The sequence below is a fragment of the Lepidochelys kempii genome, chromosome 3 (genome assembly GCF_965140265.1).
Source record: "Lepidochelys kempii isolate rLepKem1 chromosome 3, rLepKem1.hap2, whole genome shotgun sequence".
Classification (NCBI taxonomy): domain Eukaryota; kingdom Metazoa; phylum Chordata; order Testudines; family Cheloniidae; genus Lepidochelys; species Lepidochelys kempii.
In genome coordinates this window covers 179514249-179532590 of record NC_133258.1, presented here as the reverse complement: position 1 = coordinate 179532590, position 18342 = coordinate 179514249, and the positions used below count along the sequence as shown (strand labels likewise).

The following is an 18342-nucleotide window of genomic DNA, read 5'->3' as shown; positions in this document are numbered from 1 at the left end:
TACATTTTTATTGTAATATAGCACTTAGTACTTACAGGCAGAGGTCCCCTCCTCAGAATTGTCAGTCTGGTGTCTGCCTGGGTATCAGAAGTCTGTTCCTCCAGGTCTGGCTTGGAGTCTTGCATGGAAAAGAAATCCTAGCTTTCAGGGAATCCTCCACTTCAGAGTACTAGTCAAGATTCTCCTTGGTGTTCTCCACCACATATTGAGCTTCAATGATGGCCTAGATGGTAAAAATCCTATCCTCAAAGTCGGGGCAGGTGGTTGGAGCACTGCCAAAGGTCCTCGTTCGGACCTTGGTATTTTTTTATAATTCTAATAGAGCTTCTTCCCTTTATTGCAGCATTGAGCCAAGTCCAAGGAGTGACCCCAGTTGGTCATTTGGTTAGCTATATACTTGAATATTTTCTTATTACAGTGGCTACTATTAAAGGAGGACTGCACCAGTTCCTTTCCCCAGATCACAAGAAAATCCATGACCTCTGCATGGCCCCCCACAGACACACAAGGCATGGCTGCTATAGCACTGGTATAATGCTCCAGGAGTGTGTAATCACAAACAGAGCGTTCCTGGCTGCACACCAGCATTTAAATAAGGAGGTAACATCTGGTAATCATGACCCCTGAACAGCAGAGGGCACACCCGTGAACAGACAGTTCAGTCCTGGTGTAAAACAATGCAGTGTCCTACCAGTGGGAGGACTGAAAAATTAACCTGAAGTACTGATGCATCCACACAAACTCCATATTAACTACACACAATATTCCACATGGAAATTCATTTTGGAATGAATTAAAGTGGATTATCCAGTTTGCACCAACTAACCAGTTAATTCAGAAGAATTGTGTTGTGTGGATGCAGTCCATTTTAATTTGAAAAAATGCCAGTTAGTCTGAAACAAACCCATTGTGTTGACAAACCCTAAAACACCATCTGAACCCAGCAGCTTGTCTACACTATGCTTTCCAATGTTGCTAACAGCAATGGAACTGAACTGCCATTAGAAAGAGTGGGACATTTTTGCAAACTTTCCCTAATGTACACAAAAAGAAAAGAAGTACTTGTGACACCTTAGAGACTCACCAATTTATTTGAGCATAAGCTTTCGTGAGCTACAGCTCACTTCATCGGATGCATACTGTGGAAAATACAGAAGATGTTTGTTTTTATACACATAAATAATGGAAAAATGGGTGTTTATCACTACAAAAGGTTTTCTCTCCCCCCACCCCACTCTCCTGCTGGTAATAGCTTATGTAAAGTGATCACTCTCCTTACAATGTGTATGATAATCAAGGTGGGCCATTTCCAGCACAAATCCAGGTTTTCTCCCCACCCCCCTACCCACACACAAACCCACTGTGTGGGGGGGGGGGAGGAGGAGTGGGGAGAAAACCTGGATTTGTGCTGGAAATGGCCCACCTTGATTATCATTCACATTGTAAGGAGAGTGATCACTTTAGATAAGCTATTACCAGCAGGAGAGTGGGGTGGGGGGAGAGAAAACCTTTTGTAGTGATAAACACCCATTTTTCCATTATTTATGTGTATAAAAACAAACATCTTCTGTATTTTCCACAGTATGCATCCGATGAAGTGAGCTGTAGCTCACAAAAGCTTATGCTCAAATAAATTGGTTAGTCTCTAAGGTGCCACAAGTACTCCTTTTCTTTTTGCGAATACAGACTAACATGGCTGTTACTCTGAAACCTAATGTACGCAACTTCATGATGAGTCAGCAGCAGAACTGAGTCATTATTCCCAATTGCTCTGATGATCTAATCACTAAATTACACTGCTTATTTAAATAAGTACATTGCCACTAAACATTATTTCAATTTGTATATAATGTCTCATTTGGAAAGGACTCCAGCACACCTGATGTCTCAGATGCTCTGGAGTCATCCTTTTTTAGAAACACACACAATGCACAGACAATTCTGCTGTTGGAGTGGAAAATGAAGGGACAGCATACTGCACATGATAACAGAGAGAAAATTTTAATGAACACATCAAGGCAAAACTCTACACTTACAAGACCCCATGCCACTTCTTAAGTCCGTGCACAGCACCTCAAACAAGTAAGTAATTTTAAAAGTGTCTTGTCCAAAAACATACATGCAGACAGTAAACTTGATGGAACTTAGCTTAGAATAAGGACCTGCAAACTTGATATTTAGATCACTGCTGAAAGCTGTCCCACCAGTTAAAGCAGGGTAGTCAAGAGGCAGACTGTGGACCAAAGTTGAACCACCAGACACTTTTGAATAGACCCCAAAATCTTTTTATTAATTATCATCGTTTTTTATGATGTTCTCTGGAGTATGGACTTCGACCATACTTTGACCAAGAAATGTGGACGTTGACATAAAATAATTGACTACCCAAATTAAAGAAATCCCAACTTCTGCACTCCTGGATGTTAGTGACATTCTCTACATCAAGAGAGGGGAAAGGCGGGCTTTAAATGGGTACCAAGATGCGGGGCCTCCCAAGGAGTCCGGCAGAGGGGCAGAAGGAAGACCCGTGAAATCCCTTACTGAGAACTTGCTATACCATAGAGCCTACAACCTAGAAAACAACGGTCTTACATGCAGGCGACAGAAAATATCTGCAGGGAACCCACTGCATTGACTCGTCATTCTTGTACCCAGCCCTGCCGCGCCGCCTCTCCACTCCCCCCTCCCGCCCGCTCCTGTCCAGCCCCGCCCCTTTGGCAGCACGCGGGGGAGGGGGGCTCGGCACCCAGAGGGACGATGGGAGTTGTAGTCCATTTCGGCACCAACCGGGCTGCCAGTGGCGTGGCCGCTGCCCGTGGCCTCAGCCCCAGGAGCGAGCGGGGGGCGCCCGCCCGCCCGCGCCGGGGCAGGGCTGGGACACCGGCAGGCGAGAGGCGCCCGGGGGCCCCAGGCACTACAAGCCCCATGGTGCTTTGCCAGGCGGCGCTGTGCGACACGCCGCGCTCCGGGGCCGCTCTGCCCTTAGTCTGGGGGAAGCGCAGCAGAGACCGGCAGGGGCGGCTGCCGGCCGGCGGGACGTGGGCAGGGCGAGAACCATGTGGGTGTTCGGTTACGGCTCCCTCATCTGGAAGGTGGATTTCCCCTACGAGGAAAAGATGGTCGGGTACATCACGGGCTACAGCAGGAGGTTCTGGCAGGGCAGCACCGACCACCGCGGGGTGCCGGGCAAGGTGAGCGCTGGGCGCAGGGAGCGTGTCCTGCCGGTGCCCCGACCGGGGAGGGAAGCACCCACCATCCGCCCGCAGGGGGCAGGAGAGGGGAAGTGCCGGTGGCAGCTGCTGTTCGCCCTCCCCGTTCCAGATATGTTGTCTGCTGCGGAGGGGGGGACGCGATGCTGACCAGCGGCCCATCCGAAGCAGGGAGCTCTGAGCTGACCCCCGTGAGTTTATACAGAAATTAACCCAGATCCCACCGCTGAACCCCTCCACATACCCCGAATACAGGTACGGGCTGCTCTTCAGCTCCCCACCATATACACAGATCCCTAACCTTCGCCTCCCCTCCTCCCAACGATCCCTAACCTTCGCCTCCCCTCCTCCCAACGATCCCTAGGTTCAGTTCAGGCATTCTCCCCCACTGGAATACACCCCCCCCCCTATACACACACACAGTTTCTGCATGCAGTCCCCCCAACACGCACCCACATACCCCCAACAGATTCCCTCCTTCTCCCCCCCCCCCAGGCACACAGGTCCTCCTCACACACACCCCAAGTCCTCTCTGCACCAAAGGACACTTCCACAGTTCGACTATTCTCTCATGTACAAGCAGGTCCCATTCACACACCCAATCAAACTCCTCTCTCACACAGGTCCCATCTCCATTCCACTACACACTCACAAAATTTCAAAACTTCATAGTTTTAAAATATTCTCTAAAGGTAAATACAAAGTAACCCTCTACTTTTCCCCTGCCTTCCAAATACATCATATTTAATATCAATTTCACATATATAGCTTTACAGTCCTCCACCCCTATATCAAAACAAACCACCACCCCTTGTACCCTCCTACATCATCTTCATAATCAAAGTTACTGGGTAATCTTTTGCACTATCAGCTGGAGAATCACACTAGTCCGAACATTTTGTACCTACTAGTAGTTACATGTAACAACTAATAGCTTTCTGTTAGACACTAACAGAACAAATAACATCTCTATTCCTCCCTCCCCCCGTTTATTTTGTGTATTTGTCAGCATTCTGTGCAGTTAGTTTCACCCTTTCCCCCGATAGTCATTAAGGCCCCAATCTAACAAAAGCTGACCTGCCGGGTATACCCTATGCAGAGCAACAACACTGAACACAATGGAGGTCTGCTTTGGCACAGGGGGGCAGAAACAGCTTGCAAGATAGAGGCCTCGCGGTTCAATATTGCCAACATTTACAAGTGAGTAGTTAGTTGTGTGCTTAAGTCCTTTTGATTTAATGGAACTTCTCACAGAATCACTCAGGTGTTTGCATATTTAGGGCCTCAGTCAGTTTCAATCTTGCTAAAAAGATCCTTATATAATCTGAAACAGGAGTTGAAACTCTTTATTTTTAAAGGTTTCAGAGTAGCAGCCGTGTTAGTCTGTATCCGCAAAAATAAAAGGAGTACTTGTGGCACCTTAGAGACTAACCAATTTATTTGAGCATAAGCTTTCGTGAGCTACAGCTCATTTCATCGGATGCATTCAGTAGAAAATACAGTGGGGAGATTTCATATACACAGAGAACATGAAACAATGGGTGTTACCATACACACTGTAACAAGAGTGATCAGGTAAGGTGAGCTATTACCTCAGGAGAGAAAAAAATTATCACTTTTGTAGTGATAATCAAGGTGGGCCATTTCTAGCAGTTGACAAGAACGTGTGAGGAACAGTGGGGGGGGGGAGAAATAAACATGGGGAAATAGTTTTACTTTGTGTAATGACATATCCACTCCCAGTCTTTATTCAAGCCTAAGTTAATTGTGTCCAGTTTGCAAATTAATTCCAATTCAGTGGTCTCTTGTTGGAGTCTGTTTTTGAAGTTTTTTTTGTTGAAGAATTGCAACTTTTAGGTCTGTAATCGCGTGACCAAGGAGACTGAAGTGTTCTCCGACTGGTTTTTGAATGTTATAATTCTTGATGTTTGATTTGTGTCCATTTATTCTTTTACGTAGAGACTGTCCAGTTTGGCCAATGTACATGGCAGAGGGGCACTGCTGGCACATGATTGCATATATCACATTGGCAGACATGCAGGTGAACGAGCCTCTGATCGTGTGGCTGATGTGATTAGGTCCTATGATGGTGTCCCCTGAATAGATATGTGGACACAATTGGCAACGGACTTTGTTGCAAGGATAGGTTCCTGGGTTAGTGGTTCTGTTGTGTGATGTGTGGTTGCTGGTGAGTATTTGCTTCAGGTTGGGGGACTGTCTGTAAGCAAGGACTGGCCTGTCTCCCAAGATCTGTGAGAGTGATGGGTCATCCTTCAGGATAGGTTGTAGATCCTTGATGATGCGTTGGAGGGGTTTTAGTTGGGGGCTGAAGGTGATGGCTAGTGGCGTTCTGTTATTTTCTTTGTTGGGCCTGTCCTGTAGTAGGTAACTTCTGGATACTCTTCTGGCTCTGTCAATCTGTTTCTTCACTTCAGCAGGCGGGTATTGTAGTTGTAAGAACGCTTGATAGAGATCTTGTAGGTGTTCGTCTCTGTCTGGGGGGTTTATTTCCCACACACACACACACACACACTGTTCCTCACACGTTCTTGTCAACTGCAGGAAATGGCCCACCTTGATTATCACTACAAAAGTGATAATTTTTTCTCTCCTGAGGTAATAGCTCACCTTACTTGATCACTCTTGTTACAGTGTGTGTGTATATAAAATCTCCCCACTGTATTTTCTACTGCATGCATCCGATGAAATGAGCTGTAGCTGACAAAAACTTATGCTCAAATAAATTTGTTAGTCTCTAAGGTGCCACAAGTCCTCTTTTTCTTTTTAAAGGAATGTTTTTAAAAGAATTTCAGAATATATTAAAATAATGCTTTAAAAAACTGGAATTTTTTTTAAATTGCTTAATTTCAAAAAATTGAGTGGCAGCATCTCTTTAAAGAAGGAAGGAGGTCAGGGAGCAGTGTAATAAATGTACAAGCTCTATATTTTGTTAGTCTATTGAAATACAAAAGTAAACTTTTGAAAAGTAAAATGGGTTCACTCTTATGGCATTGTTCAAAGAAGCACAGTATTCTTTTATTTGTGTAATTGGTGAATAATTGCCAAGAACAGCTTCGATATTCATATGATTAAAAGTACAGTGTTATGATCTTCTGCATAGCTGGACATTTTAAATTATTGGTTCTGATTTTGTATTAGAGAAATCTTGTGCTACAGTAAGAGTCAGACCTCAGAAATCCCAAAACCATGGCAGGGCTTTGGAGACATACACGTGACTTCCAAAGAACTCAGCATATGCAAACTTCCAAAACTAGAAAATGCCCCTATATTTCCAATACAATACTTAGGGCTTGTCTACACTTAAGCGCTGCACTGGCCCAGTTGCACCACTGTAGCACTTATTGAAGACGCTACCTACACTGACTGGAGAGCTTCTCCCACTAGCGTAGATACTCTGCTTCCCCGAGAGGGACAGCTATGTCGACGGGAGAAGCCTTCCCCCCATCGATGTAGTGCTATCTGTACCAGGGAGTTAAGGTTGATATAACTGTGTTGCTCAGGGGCGTGGATTAGTTATACCAACATAAATTGGTAGCGTAGAGCAAGTCTCAGATCTCGCAGTGCTAGTTTTGTAACCTCCCAAACTAAATCCATTCTGCTGCTTTCAACTGAAGTTCATTTCTCACCTCAAGCACTGATGCAATTACCTGGAATTACTGATCCAAAATACTATATACCAATACTATTTCTCATTTGGCATGAAATAAGTAAATTGATCTTTCCTTGATCCACTTCTAAGGGCTTGTCTACACTACTGTGCGGGGTCAATCTAAGATGCACAATTTCAGCTACGTGAGTAGCATAGCTGAAGTCGACGTACTTAGATCTACTCACCGCGGTGTCTTCACTGCGCTAAGTCGACAGCTGACGCTCTCCCGTCAGCTCCGCTTGCGCTCCTCATTCTGGTGAAGTACCAGAGTTGACAGGAGAGCACTCAGAGGTCCATTTATCACGTCTAGTATCCAGTGGTAGTGTAGACAAACCCTAAATCTGAGTAGTATCAGAGTAGCTGAAGGACTTCACAATGTGAAAAGAGCTTCTAAATAAAGTTGGCAAAGCTCCAAAATTAATATTTTCCTGTTACATGTGGATTCAATTACACTGGGTCACCACTTGTGTAAACCATCCCATTACCATCACCACTGCCATCACTATTCCCTGGAGGAACCTACGTTCTATATAATTTTAACAATACACTAAAATTCAGTGTATTTCTTATACTTTTATTAATTTTTATATTAAAGGATTAGTGCTCGGAGGCCCCAATTAGGACCAGGGCCTCATCATCCTGGGCATTGTACAAACATACTCTTAAGACAGTTCCTGCCCCTTGGAGCTTATAGTCTAAGATCACTATCTGCAACTGCCTCAGTACAGATGGACTCCCTTGTGCCTATGTGGAGCCTCACTGACTTTGGTGGCATCCATCTACAGTTCCAGGAACTGGGTATAAGTAGGGACAAGATGCAACAAGAACAAAATGGAGGAGGGAAAAGAAGACCAGGGTGATGATACCAAGTTTGAGACAAATACATTTGAATTTGGTCTGTTTATATAATTAAGTTTATCATAAGCCAACATAGAGACCAATACAAGTTGATTATTATCAGCATTATTTGTTATATGGTGGTAACACCCGAAGATCCCAGAGGAGAATGAGGTCCCATTGTGTTGGGCACTGTGCTACCATGTAGGGAGAAACTTATTTTAACTTAAGGTAGAAGTGCAAGGAAATAGTTTAAGTGGTCGATTAAAATGGGAGTACCTAGAGGAGGCTAATGTTGTTAATTTTTATTGTGTTTATACTGATCCTTTCAGTACTTTTTCAAAACTTAAGAAAACCTGTCTACCTTCCACACACAACCAAATACATCCTAAGAATAAGTCATGCCTTCTGCTTCAAAATACTCTAGTTTCCTTTCATGAGTATTAGGAAGTGACCATTTCAGGTGTGACTTCCAACTTATGATTGTATGATGCCAACAATGTACTAGGTGCTAACTGTTCCTTGTAGTTCAGAGACTCTTACTGCCTTGAAGTCATTTTTTTGTAGCTAAATTGTAGACTTTCACATTATAGGACATCTTTTAAGCAATGCAAGACTTCTAAGATAGCAATGGCAGCAGGAATAACCAAAAAGAGTTAAATTCAGTAGTTGAAACAAATCCCAAACAATAATGTGCATCTAGCAAAATAGCCAAGAGAAAATAAATCTCATTTTTGTTGAATCTTAAAAGGGGGGGAAGTATGAATCTATAAATAGGACGCTAAAGCAAAGCAGAGATGTGCGCAAACTACTTCATTCTGTGTGGGCTTTCATTTTTAGCCTGTTGATAAAACTAAAAGAGGAGAGATTTTATCCTATTTTTTTAATCTGGTGTTAAAAAAAAACGCACAGGATTATGAAGTTAAAAACAATTTCCAGTTGTAAGCATCCTTTCCAATTTCCTGTGGACAGGTGTATTTTTCAAGCGACAGGAAGGAGCATAATATAGTTTTACTGCATTTTGAAATCCTGCATCGCTCTCACTGCACAAGGGCTATCCCCCTTATATAATTCTAAATAGCTCAACAAATGCTAAGGAAACAATAGGTTACAGAAACATCCAGCAAATTAGGGGAATGACATTGATGGGACAGGGCTATGTTATTTACAGTTGCATATGTGGCTAATTAGTTAGTCATCAGAAATACTTAACTGATCATTAACATACTGGACCTGGTATATGAAAATGGGCCAAATATTCAAGTTTCCCTAATTTATGAAAGAAAAATGGTAAATGCTAATTTTATTTAATTAAAATACACTTTTCTTTGTTCACTGAGGTCTTTCCCCCCAAAGCGGTCACCTCATTTACACATCATTGGCAACTCCAAGCTAAAACTGGAGACTGACTTAGAAAGAGAGCAGCTATAGTGAAGACGTAAGAATTATACTAATTGAAAAAGGAAATGCTGCATTTTCAAAAGGAGGATGCATAGGTTCATGCAACCATGGATCATTAATAATTAAATTTATACAAAATTTTTATGTCTCAAATTTTTTTTATTTTTTTTTTTTAACACCAAGACCATCCTATCATTGGATCAAAATAATGATCCATATTTTATTTCTGAAGAGCTTTTTCAGATTACTAGGACCCTTATCAACCCAGGATGAACTTCTGGAATGCCAATAAAGACCTACAAACGGATTGACAGGAAACATCAAGTACAATCTTCCCTGCATTTGCTGGAAGACCTCTTAGGCCTGGTCTACATAGAGGTTTTGTATCCATAGAACTATAGGTTATGGGTGTAATTCTTTACTGGAATAGTTATACCGGTACACCTCCCCTAATGTGGATGCACTTTTAGTGGTATAAATGTGCCTTTTACTGATATGGCTTTATTCGCCTTCCTGTACTGGAATAAGTCATACCAGTATAAAGACTGTGATATCAGTATAACTGTGTCCATGCTACTGGGTTTGTACTTCTTTAATTTTACCAACATAATGAAATTGCTGAAACTTTTGTGTTTAGCACTCACAGTTTTGTTAATGCTCATGCAGCTGAACTGATGCTAACACAGGTGGAATTTTCTGTAAAAATTCCCACATATAGAGAGACAAGCATTTTCCAGGACAGACAAGATCTAAATTTTTAATGTAAAACCACACAGAAAAAAACCCTTTTGGACCTCCTTTATACACCATAAAGCAGCAAAATCAGCACATGCCCAATTTCTTTGTTTTGCAGGGCAACTTTAAAGAAGTCATAGCTGTAATTTACTTTGGACTAGATTGTGCCCTGATCTACCATGGTTGTGCAGAGGAGTATGCAAAGTGGGTTCTAGTGGGTATGCATGAAGAATCCTATAAAAGGGCTGTGACAGATTCCTCTCTCAGTTGTGTTTTCCTGCACAAAAAGGGAGCACCAGGGAACTGTTCCTTAGAGGAGAGTCTCTGAGACACCATGCCTCCTACGACTACTCCTGGGGCAAAGAAGATTACACACTGACCCCAGCTCAAGGCTGGATCTAGAAGCATAATCTAACCCTAAATGAGCTGGTGCTTTAAAGAAAAAAATTAGTTAAGAATATAAAGTCAATCTGGATTTTGTTTTAACTCTGAATTTCTTTGATTGTTAGCTTGTCAGATTGATGACACTGTAGTCTGTGGTTTATTATAAAACTGAGCTAATACACAATATACATTATCTAGGTTTTATAAGTTTTGAAGTTTTATCACTTGCAACCAGCAACCAACTACACGAATGTATCACAGCGCCCTCTGTGTGACTTTATTATTATTATTCTGAATGCCACTCTGCTGCTAATACAAGATGTTATAAACTTTATTTTTAACATGCACTAAGCAAATGCAGAGTCAGGTGTCCCTTATACTGGGTCCAGTTTATCTGTGGCCAGTGGGAGCTGCGGGCAGCCATGCCTGCAGACGGTCAATGTAAACACTGTCTCGCAGCCCACTAGTGGAGTATACTGATGGGCCGCAGGTTGCCCACCACTGAATTAAAATCCAAGGAATTACACCAGGAACAAATTTATTCACGGTGTGTAAATTGCAAGTGAAACCCATCCTTCAACACTATTATTCCATTTCAAATTATAGCAGTGAAATACTAGCCTACAAGTTGAAAAACCTACTGAAAATACTTGCTGCTACAACATTCCATAGTCAGTACAACAAAGAACACATAATGAGCATTTTTATGTACAACAATGACTGCAAGCTTTTTTGTACAAAACTCGGCTTAACATAATGATGACCTTGTATTCATACTTTAACTGCTCAACTTACCTTATTGTAATAATGTAGTTAAACACTAGTTAAAAATGCAATGCTTGCTATTACTGCCATAATATATAGTATGTAGGATGCTATATTAGAAAGATATTCCTTGTTAACACTGCACATGAAGGCAAATTTTAAAATATAAATTATTATTCTTACCTTCTTGCAAAACATATTGCATTAAGTATACTAGCTCCATTACATTTTAAGATGCTGATTTGATTAGTCTGAGAGTCTCAAATGAGAGTGGCCAGTACATTAGCAGGCATTAATGTGATGTTCACTGACATTTGATTGAGTACTTCTGCACCAGAAAACAAGACAGTGGGTTTGCTAACTCATATCCTTCCCCAGAAAGAGAGATGAATGTATAATTTTTTTTGTGAAAACAGAAATGTCAGTTATTTATGTAAAATTCAGAAAACACAAAGTTATGAAAAATAGTATCTTGCAGCAATTTACATGGCACTCTTCAAAGCAATTAAAACATGTTCCCTGTCACTGAAAAATAGTTCACGTGTGGGGATTACTGATGAAGAAAAGAGTGATTGTTGGAAGAAGTGGGTTTGGAGGAGCAAACTAGTTAGGAAGACATTTGAAGTATAAGAGGCAGGGTAGCTGGAAGTATGCAGTCAAGCTGGAAAAAAGGAGATGAAGGAAGCTGTAGGGGTGAAAGGAGTGGGAGGAGGGTAAAAGAATTTAGGGCCTTGCAGAGGAGTTAACATCTGTTTTTTCTGGGGAATTACTGAATCCTCAAACACAGTGTGCATTATACTTTTGCAACGCATCAACAATTTGTAAACTATTTCCCCCTGTAGACACACTCTAAAAGTTATTTTTATAAGCCATATTCACATAAAAGTATATATATTTTAAGGTCATAGGGTTATAAATATTAAGTATGGTCACTGTGGCTTATCGCTGGAATCCTTGGAATGGCTTTATAACCTGGTAACACATCGGACACTTAATTATCGTGCATGTTGAAGACTAGGATAGACAGAAACACAGCTGCTTTCCGAGACACATTCTCAGACTTCTGTGCCTCAGCTGCTTCAAGGCCTGTCTTTCATGAGAAGAGACAAAATTCAATGCTACTAACAGTTCAAATACCATGCTTTGGATATACTTCCTATACTATGGTGGAACATGAAATAACTTCTTTCTCCATGCTTTTGTTGAAGACCCCAGAAATTACACTAAGCATCTTTAACAATAAATATTATCTAGGGGTTGAAAGTGCAAGCTTGGGAGTCAAGGGTTCTACTTCTAGTTCTGCCACACTTGCTGTGTTCTTTGTGCCTCAGTTTTCTGATCTGTAAAATTCTCATGTTCTAGAGGGTGTGATTATCTGGCAGCCTGTCTTCATGGACTGCACGGTGTTCTCATATTTGCAATGCATATGTGATACAAGAATTCAGTATGCCAACTAAAGTGTGTGGGATTAAACACCATCAAAGGTCTACAGACAAATGTCATCTTTTCCACTGATCAAATACTCCATTTGACTTTTGGTCCATAAACATTCGAAAATTATAGAGATGCATATTATGCAGCACTGTTGTGGCACTATGGCACCTTTTGTGTTGTGCCTGATTGGGACTGGTCAACCAGTTGTTGGGCAGCTAACCAAACATACGGGTGAAAAGTAGAAGGTAGTTTGGGGGCAGGATTCCCATCAAGGAATGTCAGAGTATCCATCTTTCGGGAGTTTGCATGCATGTAATTGAAGATTGTGGCAAAATTCAGACCTAGGTTAAATGCTCCAACTTACTCTGCTCTACAGAATACAAAAAGACCAGGATCTGACTTAACAGTTGACATGTGGAGGAAGAGAATCCAACATCTTGTTTTTTTAAGCTAAAAAATATTATCAGAAGTGATAATTTGCTCCCATTCTGTCTAATCCCTCTCCATAACTATTCTTTTGTTGGGACTCCTCCCTTTGGAATCTGCTCCCCCACTCTATATCATCTTTTACTATTCATCTTCCCTGTAATCCTCCTGGCGTGTTTCAGCCCATCTTCACTCTTCTTTTGGCTCCCCTATCCCATTTTGCCAGCCAAATAATATTTACTGGTAAATGTTTGCAATTACTTTAAAATTATAGGGAATCCCACTTGCTGAGTAGCACTGTGGGGGAGATCAACACAAATAAAGTGGAAAAAAGCTGTTCATCAGATTGCCAAGTACTCTTAACATCCTGTGCTAAAAGTGCTGTATCGGAGTCTGGATTTTTCACACTCAGAGATCGGCTGCTAATAATACGTCAAGTCTGCTCTATTTTGAGTTTACAACCAGGGCCTGTATGGAGTTCATTGTAGGATCAGGGCATAAGTTCATAAAAACATTTTGGACATAAATTTGACAAATTATAAACAAAGAAGGATACTGTTTATCATTACTTTTAGCAAATTTGATTTTTTTTTAAAGGACCAACCAGTTAAAGAGCAAAGCATAAAGAGTGATTCTGAGACCATTACACTTCATATAGAAAGAGAGACACCCCAATCCTGCAAGAGAATCATGTGTGTGATATAGCATGGCCAGAGGGCAGCAGGAGAGTGTTAGAAGAGACAAGTTTGGAGGAGTTGAAGCAGAGGGGATTGGGGTTGGAGCAGAGAGCAGTTTGGAGGGAAGCAGAGGAGAGTTTGGAGAAGAGCTGCGGTGGGCTAAGAAGACCAAGACCCTAGGTAAAGGGACACCTGGTTTATGCAGAGGAAGGGCAGGAAGCCCCACAAGCTGAAGGACAGAAGAGGGAAGTAGTCCAGGGGAAGGAACCGCTAGTTCAAGCGGTTTACCGCTATCCCTAGGGCCCCTGGGCTGGGACCCGGAGTAGAGGGCGGGCCTGGGTCCCTCCCTTTCCACTCCCCTCCTCTAGGACACTACTGGGGCAGTTAATAACCCAGTTCAGGGGTGAGAAACAGTGCCCTGAACCCTCCCCAAGAAAAGAAAGTGTGAGACCCATCAATTTGCCATATGTGATTGGGTCCCTACCTGGGCAGAACCTCATTTGTCAATGGGACTCCACACAATTCTTTTGACAAGATTGAGGTCCAAAGTCCTTATTTATTTTTCAAAAATGGTTGTTTTACATGCACTGACTCTTCTATAAAACATGTATATTTAACAGTGAATATTTAAAGGGACATCAACATCATCACACTTTGCAAATGGTTTACTATTACAAGCCGCACCTGTCACTACAACTGAAAGATCAGAGTATATTTTTCCTCAATTTGGTAGTTTTATTGTATGCATTTGACATCTTGTCAGCTTTTGTTTATTCTGTACGATCACTTAGTTTTGTCCATTCCCCCTACTGTATGGTTCTTTCAGTGATAAGAGAGAGAGAAACAAATGACGGCTGAGCCTTAATTGTCAAGGTGAGTCAGGCAAAGGTCTGGTATCTGGAATTTATTTTTTTTTCTTTTAATTAACTACACATGATGATATCCTTTTTAAAGAAACAGTTTTTAAGTTGTTAATGCTCTCACAAATTGCTATCATGCTTTTAACATTGAGGAGAGTTTAGAAAAGGTGGATTTGGAGAAACTCCTAAATTATCACACACTTCCTTATAAGCAGTTTTGTTGTGGCTACGTTGGTCCCAGGATATTTGAAAGACAAGGTGGGTGAGGTAATCTCTCTTATTGGACCAACTTCTGTTGGAAAGAGAGAGAAGCTTACACAGAGCTCTTCTTCAGGTCTGGGAAATGTACTCAAGAGTGTCCCTGCTCAATACAAGATGGGACAAATTACTTTAGCAATAAGTAGTTAACACCTATTTCAAGGGACCATTCAAGGTGAAGAGACACTGAATATAAACACTGTTGTAATAAGCCATAAATCCAATCTCTAACCCACTAACTCCCCCTCCCCATCTTTTCTTTTCTGACTTTCCCTCCTATGACTGGAGAGGTGATAACTGGCAGGATAGATTTGATTTAAATACATTTGATTTAAATCACTAGTCAGGAAGACTCGATTTAATCATGGTTTTCTACATAAAAGCTTTCTTGTTGGTTGTTATAACCTTAATACATATTCTTCACAACTCAGAGATAGATGTAGGTTTCATTTTTAGAAGGTACACACTATACATTTTTTAAACAGTGATTTATTTTGAAAACTTTTCAGATTTGTTTTACAGCTATATCAGAAAATGATTGTTTGGTTATTTCATTTACCAAAGGTAATTGAAGCAGATATTTATGAAGTCATTGAGAGGTTGAACTACACCTCTACCCTGATATAACACTGTCCTCGGGAACCAAAAAATCTTACTGTTTTATAGGTGAAACCGCCTTATATCAAACTTACTTTGATCCACCGGAGCACACAGCCTCCCCTCCCTCGCCCCCCACCCCACCCCCCGAGCGCTGCTTTACCATGTTATATCCGAATTCATGTTATATCAGGTCACGTTATATCGGGGTTGAGGTGTATCTCCAATTCAACAGGTTAATCATTAATATTTGGAGGATTTTCTTACCATGCTGTATTAGGAGGAGAACATGACCAGACAGACATTTAAATTGTTTTATTTAACTAAAACAACATTAAGTATTCTGGATTTTTTTCTTCAACAGCAAACATATAATAATTTAACATGTCTCTCGCTTCTCACATTTATCTCCAAACTTCTTCTTGTCCAGAGCTATTCCGCCCCCAACAATCCTCTATTCTTTGAACTTTTTGAAACTGCACTTTTAGAGAGAGGTAAGGGATTGACTCTGCTGCTCACAAACCGGGTAGAATTAGTGGGGGAAGCAAAAGTGGATGGGAATCTGGGAGGCAGTGACCATGAGTTGGTTGAGTTCAGGATCCTGACGCAGGGAAGAAAGGTAAGCAGCAGGATACGGACCCTGGACTTCAGGAAAGCAGACTTCGACTCCCTCAGGGAACGGATGGCCAGGATCCCCTGGGGGACTAACATGAAGGGGAAAGGAGTCCAGGAGAGCTGGCTGTATTTCAAGGAATCCCTGTTGAGGTTACAGGGACAAACCATCCCGATGAGTCGAAAGAATAGTAAATATGGCAGGCAACCAGCTTGGCTTAATGGCGAAATCCTAGCGGATCTTAAACATAAAAAAGAAGCTTACAAGAAGTGGAAGGTTGGACGTATGACCAGGGAAGAGTATAAAAATATTGCTCGGGCATGTAGGAATGATATCAGGAGGGCCAAATCGCACCTGGAGCTGCAGCTAGCAGGAGATGTCAAGAGTAACAAGAAGGGTTTCTTCAGGTATGTTGGCAACAAGAAGAAAGCCAAGGAAAGTGTGGGCCCCTTACTGAATGAGGGAGGCAACCTAGTGACAGAGGATGTGGAAAAAGCTAATGTACTCAATGCTTTCTTTGCCTCTGTCTTCACTAACAAGGTCAGCTCCCAGACTGCTGCGCTGGGCATCACAACATGGGGAAGAGATGGCCAGCCCTCTGTGGAGAAAGAGGTGGTTAGGGACTATTTAGAAAAGCTGGACGTGCACAAGTCCATGAGGCCGGACGAGTTGCATCCGAGAGTGCTGAAGAAATTGGCGGCTGTGATTGCAGAGCCATTGGCCATTATCTTTGAAAACTCGTGGCGAACGGGGGAAGTCCCGGATGACTGGAAAAAGGCTAATGTAGTGCCAATCTTTAAAAAAGGGAAGAAGGAGGATCCTGGGAACTACAGGCCGGTCAGCCTCACCTCAGTCCCTGGAAAAATCATGGAGCAGGTCCTCAAAGAATCAATCCTGAAGCACTTGCATAAGAGGAAAGTGATCAAGAACAGCCAGCATGGATTCACCAAGGGAAGGTCATGCCTGACTAATCTAATCGCCTTTTATGATGAGATTACTGGTTCTGTGGATGAAGGGAAAGCAGTGGATGTATTGTTTCTTGACTTTAGCAAAGCTTTTGACACGGTCTCCCACAGTATTCTTGTCAGCAAGTTAAGGAAGTATGGGCTGGATGAATGCACTATAAGGTGGGTAGAAAGCTGGCTAGATTGTCGGGCTCAACGGGTAGTGATCAATGGCTCCATGTCTAGTTGGCAGCCAGTGTCAAGTGGAGTGCCCCAGGGGTCGGTCCTGGGGCCGGTTTTGTTCAATATCTTCATAAATGATCTGGAGGATGGTGTAGATTGCACTCTCAGCAAATTTGCGGATGATACTAAACTGGGAGGAGTGGTAGATACGCTGGAGGGGAGGGATAGGATACAGAAGGACCTAGACAAATTGGAGGATTGGGCCAAAAGAAATCTGATGAGGTTCAATAAGGATAAGTGCAGGGTCCTGCACTTAGGATGGAAGAATCCAATGCACCGCTACAGACTAGGGGCCGAATGGCTAGGCAGCAGTTCTGCAGAAAAGGACCTAGGGGTGACAGTGGATGAGAAGCTGGATATGAATCAGCAGTGTGCCCTTGTTGCCAAGAAGGCCAATGGCATTTTGGGATGTATAAGTAGGGGCATAGCGAGCAGATCGAGGGACGTGATCGTTCCCCTCTATTCGACATTGGTGAGGCCTCATCTGGAGTACTGTGTCCAGTTTTGGGCCCCACACTATAAGAAGGATGTGGATAAATTGGAGAGAGTCCAGCGAAGGGCAACAAAAATGATTAGGGGTCTAGAACACATGACTTATGAGGAGAGGCTGAGGGAGCTGGGATTGTTTAGTCTGCAGAAGAGAAGAATGAGGGGGATTTGATAGCTGCTTTCAACTACCTGAAAGGGGGTTCCAAAGAGGATGGCTCTAGACTGTTCTCAATGGTAGCAGATGACAGAAGGAGGAGTAATGGTCTCAAGTTGCAGTGGGGGAGGTTTAGATTGGATATTAGGAAAAACTTTTTCACTATGAGGGTGGTGAAACACTGGAATGCATTACCTAGGGAGGTGGTGGAATCTCCTTTCTTAGAAGTTTTTATGGTCAGGCTTGACGAAGCCCTGGCTGGGATGATTTAACTGGGAATTGGTCCTGCTTCGAGCAGGGGGTTGGACTAGATGACCTTCTGGGGTCCCTTCCAACCCTGATATCTGTGATTCTATGACTCTGTGTACACAAATTTGCAGAGGGACAATAGAGTTGAGGTTGGTTATTTCTCCCCTCTATATATTTATTTTAAAACATTTTTGCTGTTAACAAGCATGTTACCTCTGGAGACACAAATCCATAGTTTGAGAACTGCAAAACTAAGCATCTCTGATGGTATTTTCTAGACTGAGCACTGAGTCCCCTTGGGTAGATAGAAAGATTAACCTAAATAATCTATACAGAAGCCTGTGGAACCCCATAAGATTGGGTCCCTAATCCATGAACTATTGGAACTCATTTACAA

General features: G+C 42.3%; 2 protein-coding genes across 8 annotated transcripts in view; one reads left to right on the top strand and one right to left on the bottom strand.

Moving 5' to 3' along the window:
* ASB3 (ankyrin repeat and SOCS box containing 3) overlaps window positions 1–18342 on the bottom strand; it is a 128241-nt gene that overhangs the window by 83610 nt on the left and 26289 nt on the right. Inside the window, exon 1 of one of the 5 annotated variants that reach the window (XM_073339171.1) lies at window positions 36–223. The exons of the other annotated variants lie outside the window; for them this stretch is intronic. The gene's annotated coding sequence lies outside the window, so the exon portion shown is untranslated. Of the gene's footprint in view, window positions 1–35; window positions 224–18342 lie in introns of those variants that run through there. 5 annotated transcript variants of the gene reach the window in all.
* Window positions 2787–18342, top strand: part of CHAC2 (ChaC glutathione specific gamma-glutamylcyclotransferase 2) — a 30438-nt gene continuing 14882 nt past the window's right edge. For 2 of the 3 annotated variants that reach the window (XM_073339180.1, XM_073339179.1), the window contains exon 1: window positions 2787–3191. In XM_073339180.1, coding sequence (XP_073195281.1) covers window positions 3057–3191 — 135 coding nt within the window. In that variant the 5' untranslated portion in view covers window positions 2787–3056. The remainder of the gene's footprint in view (window positions 3192–18342) is intronic. The other variant, XM_073339181.1, reaches the window with a different exon arrangement.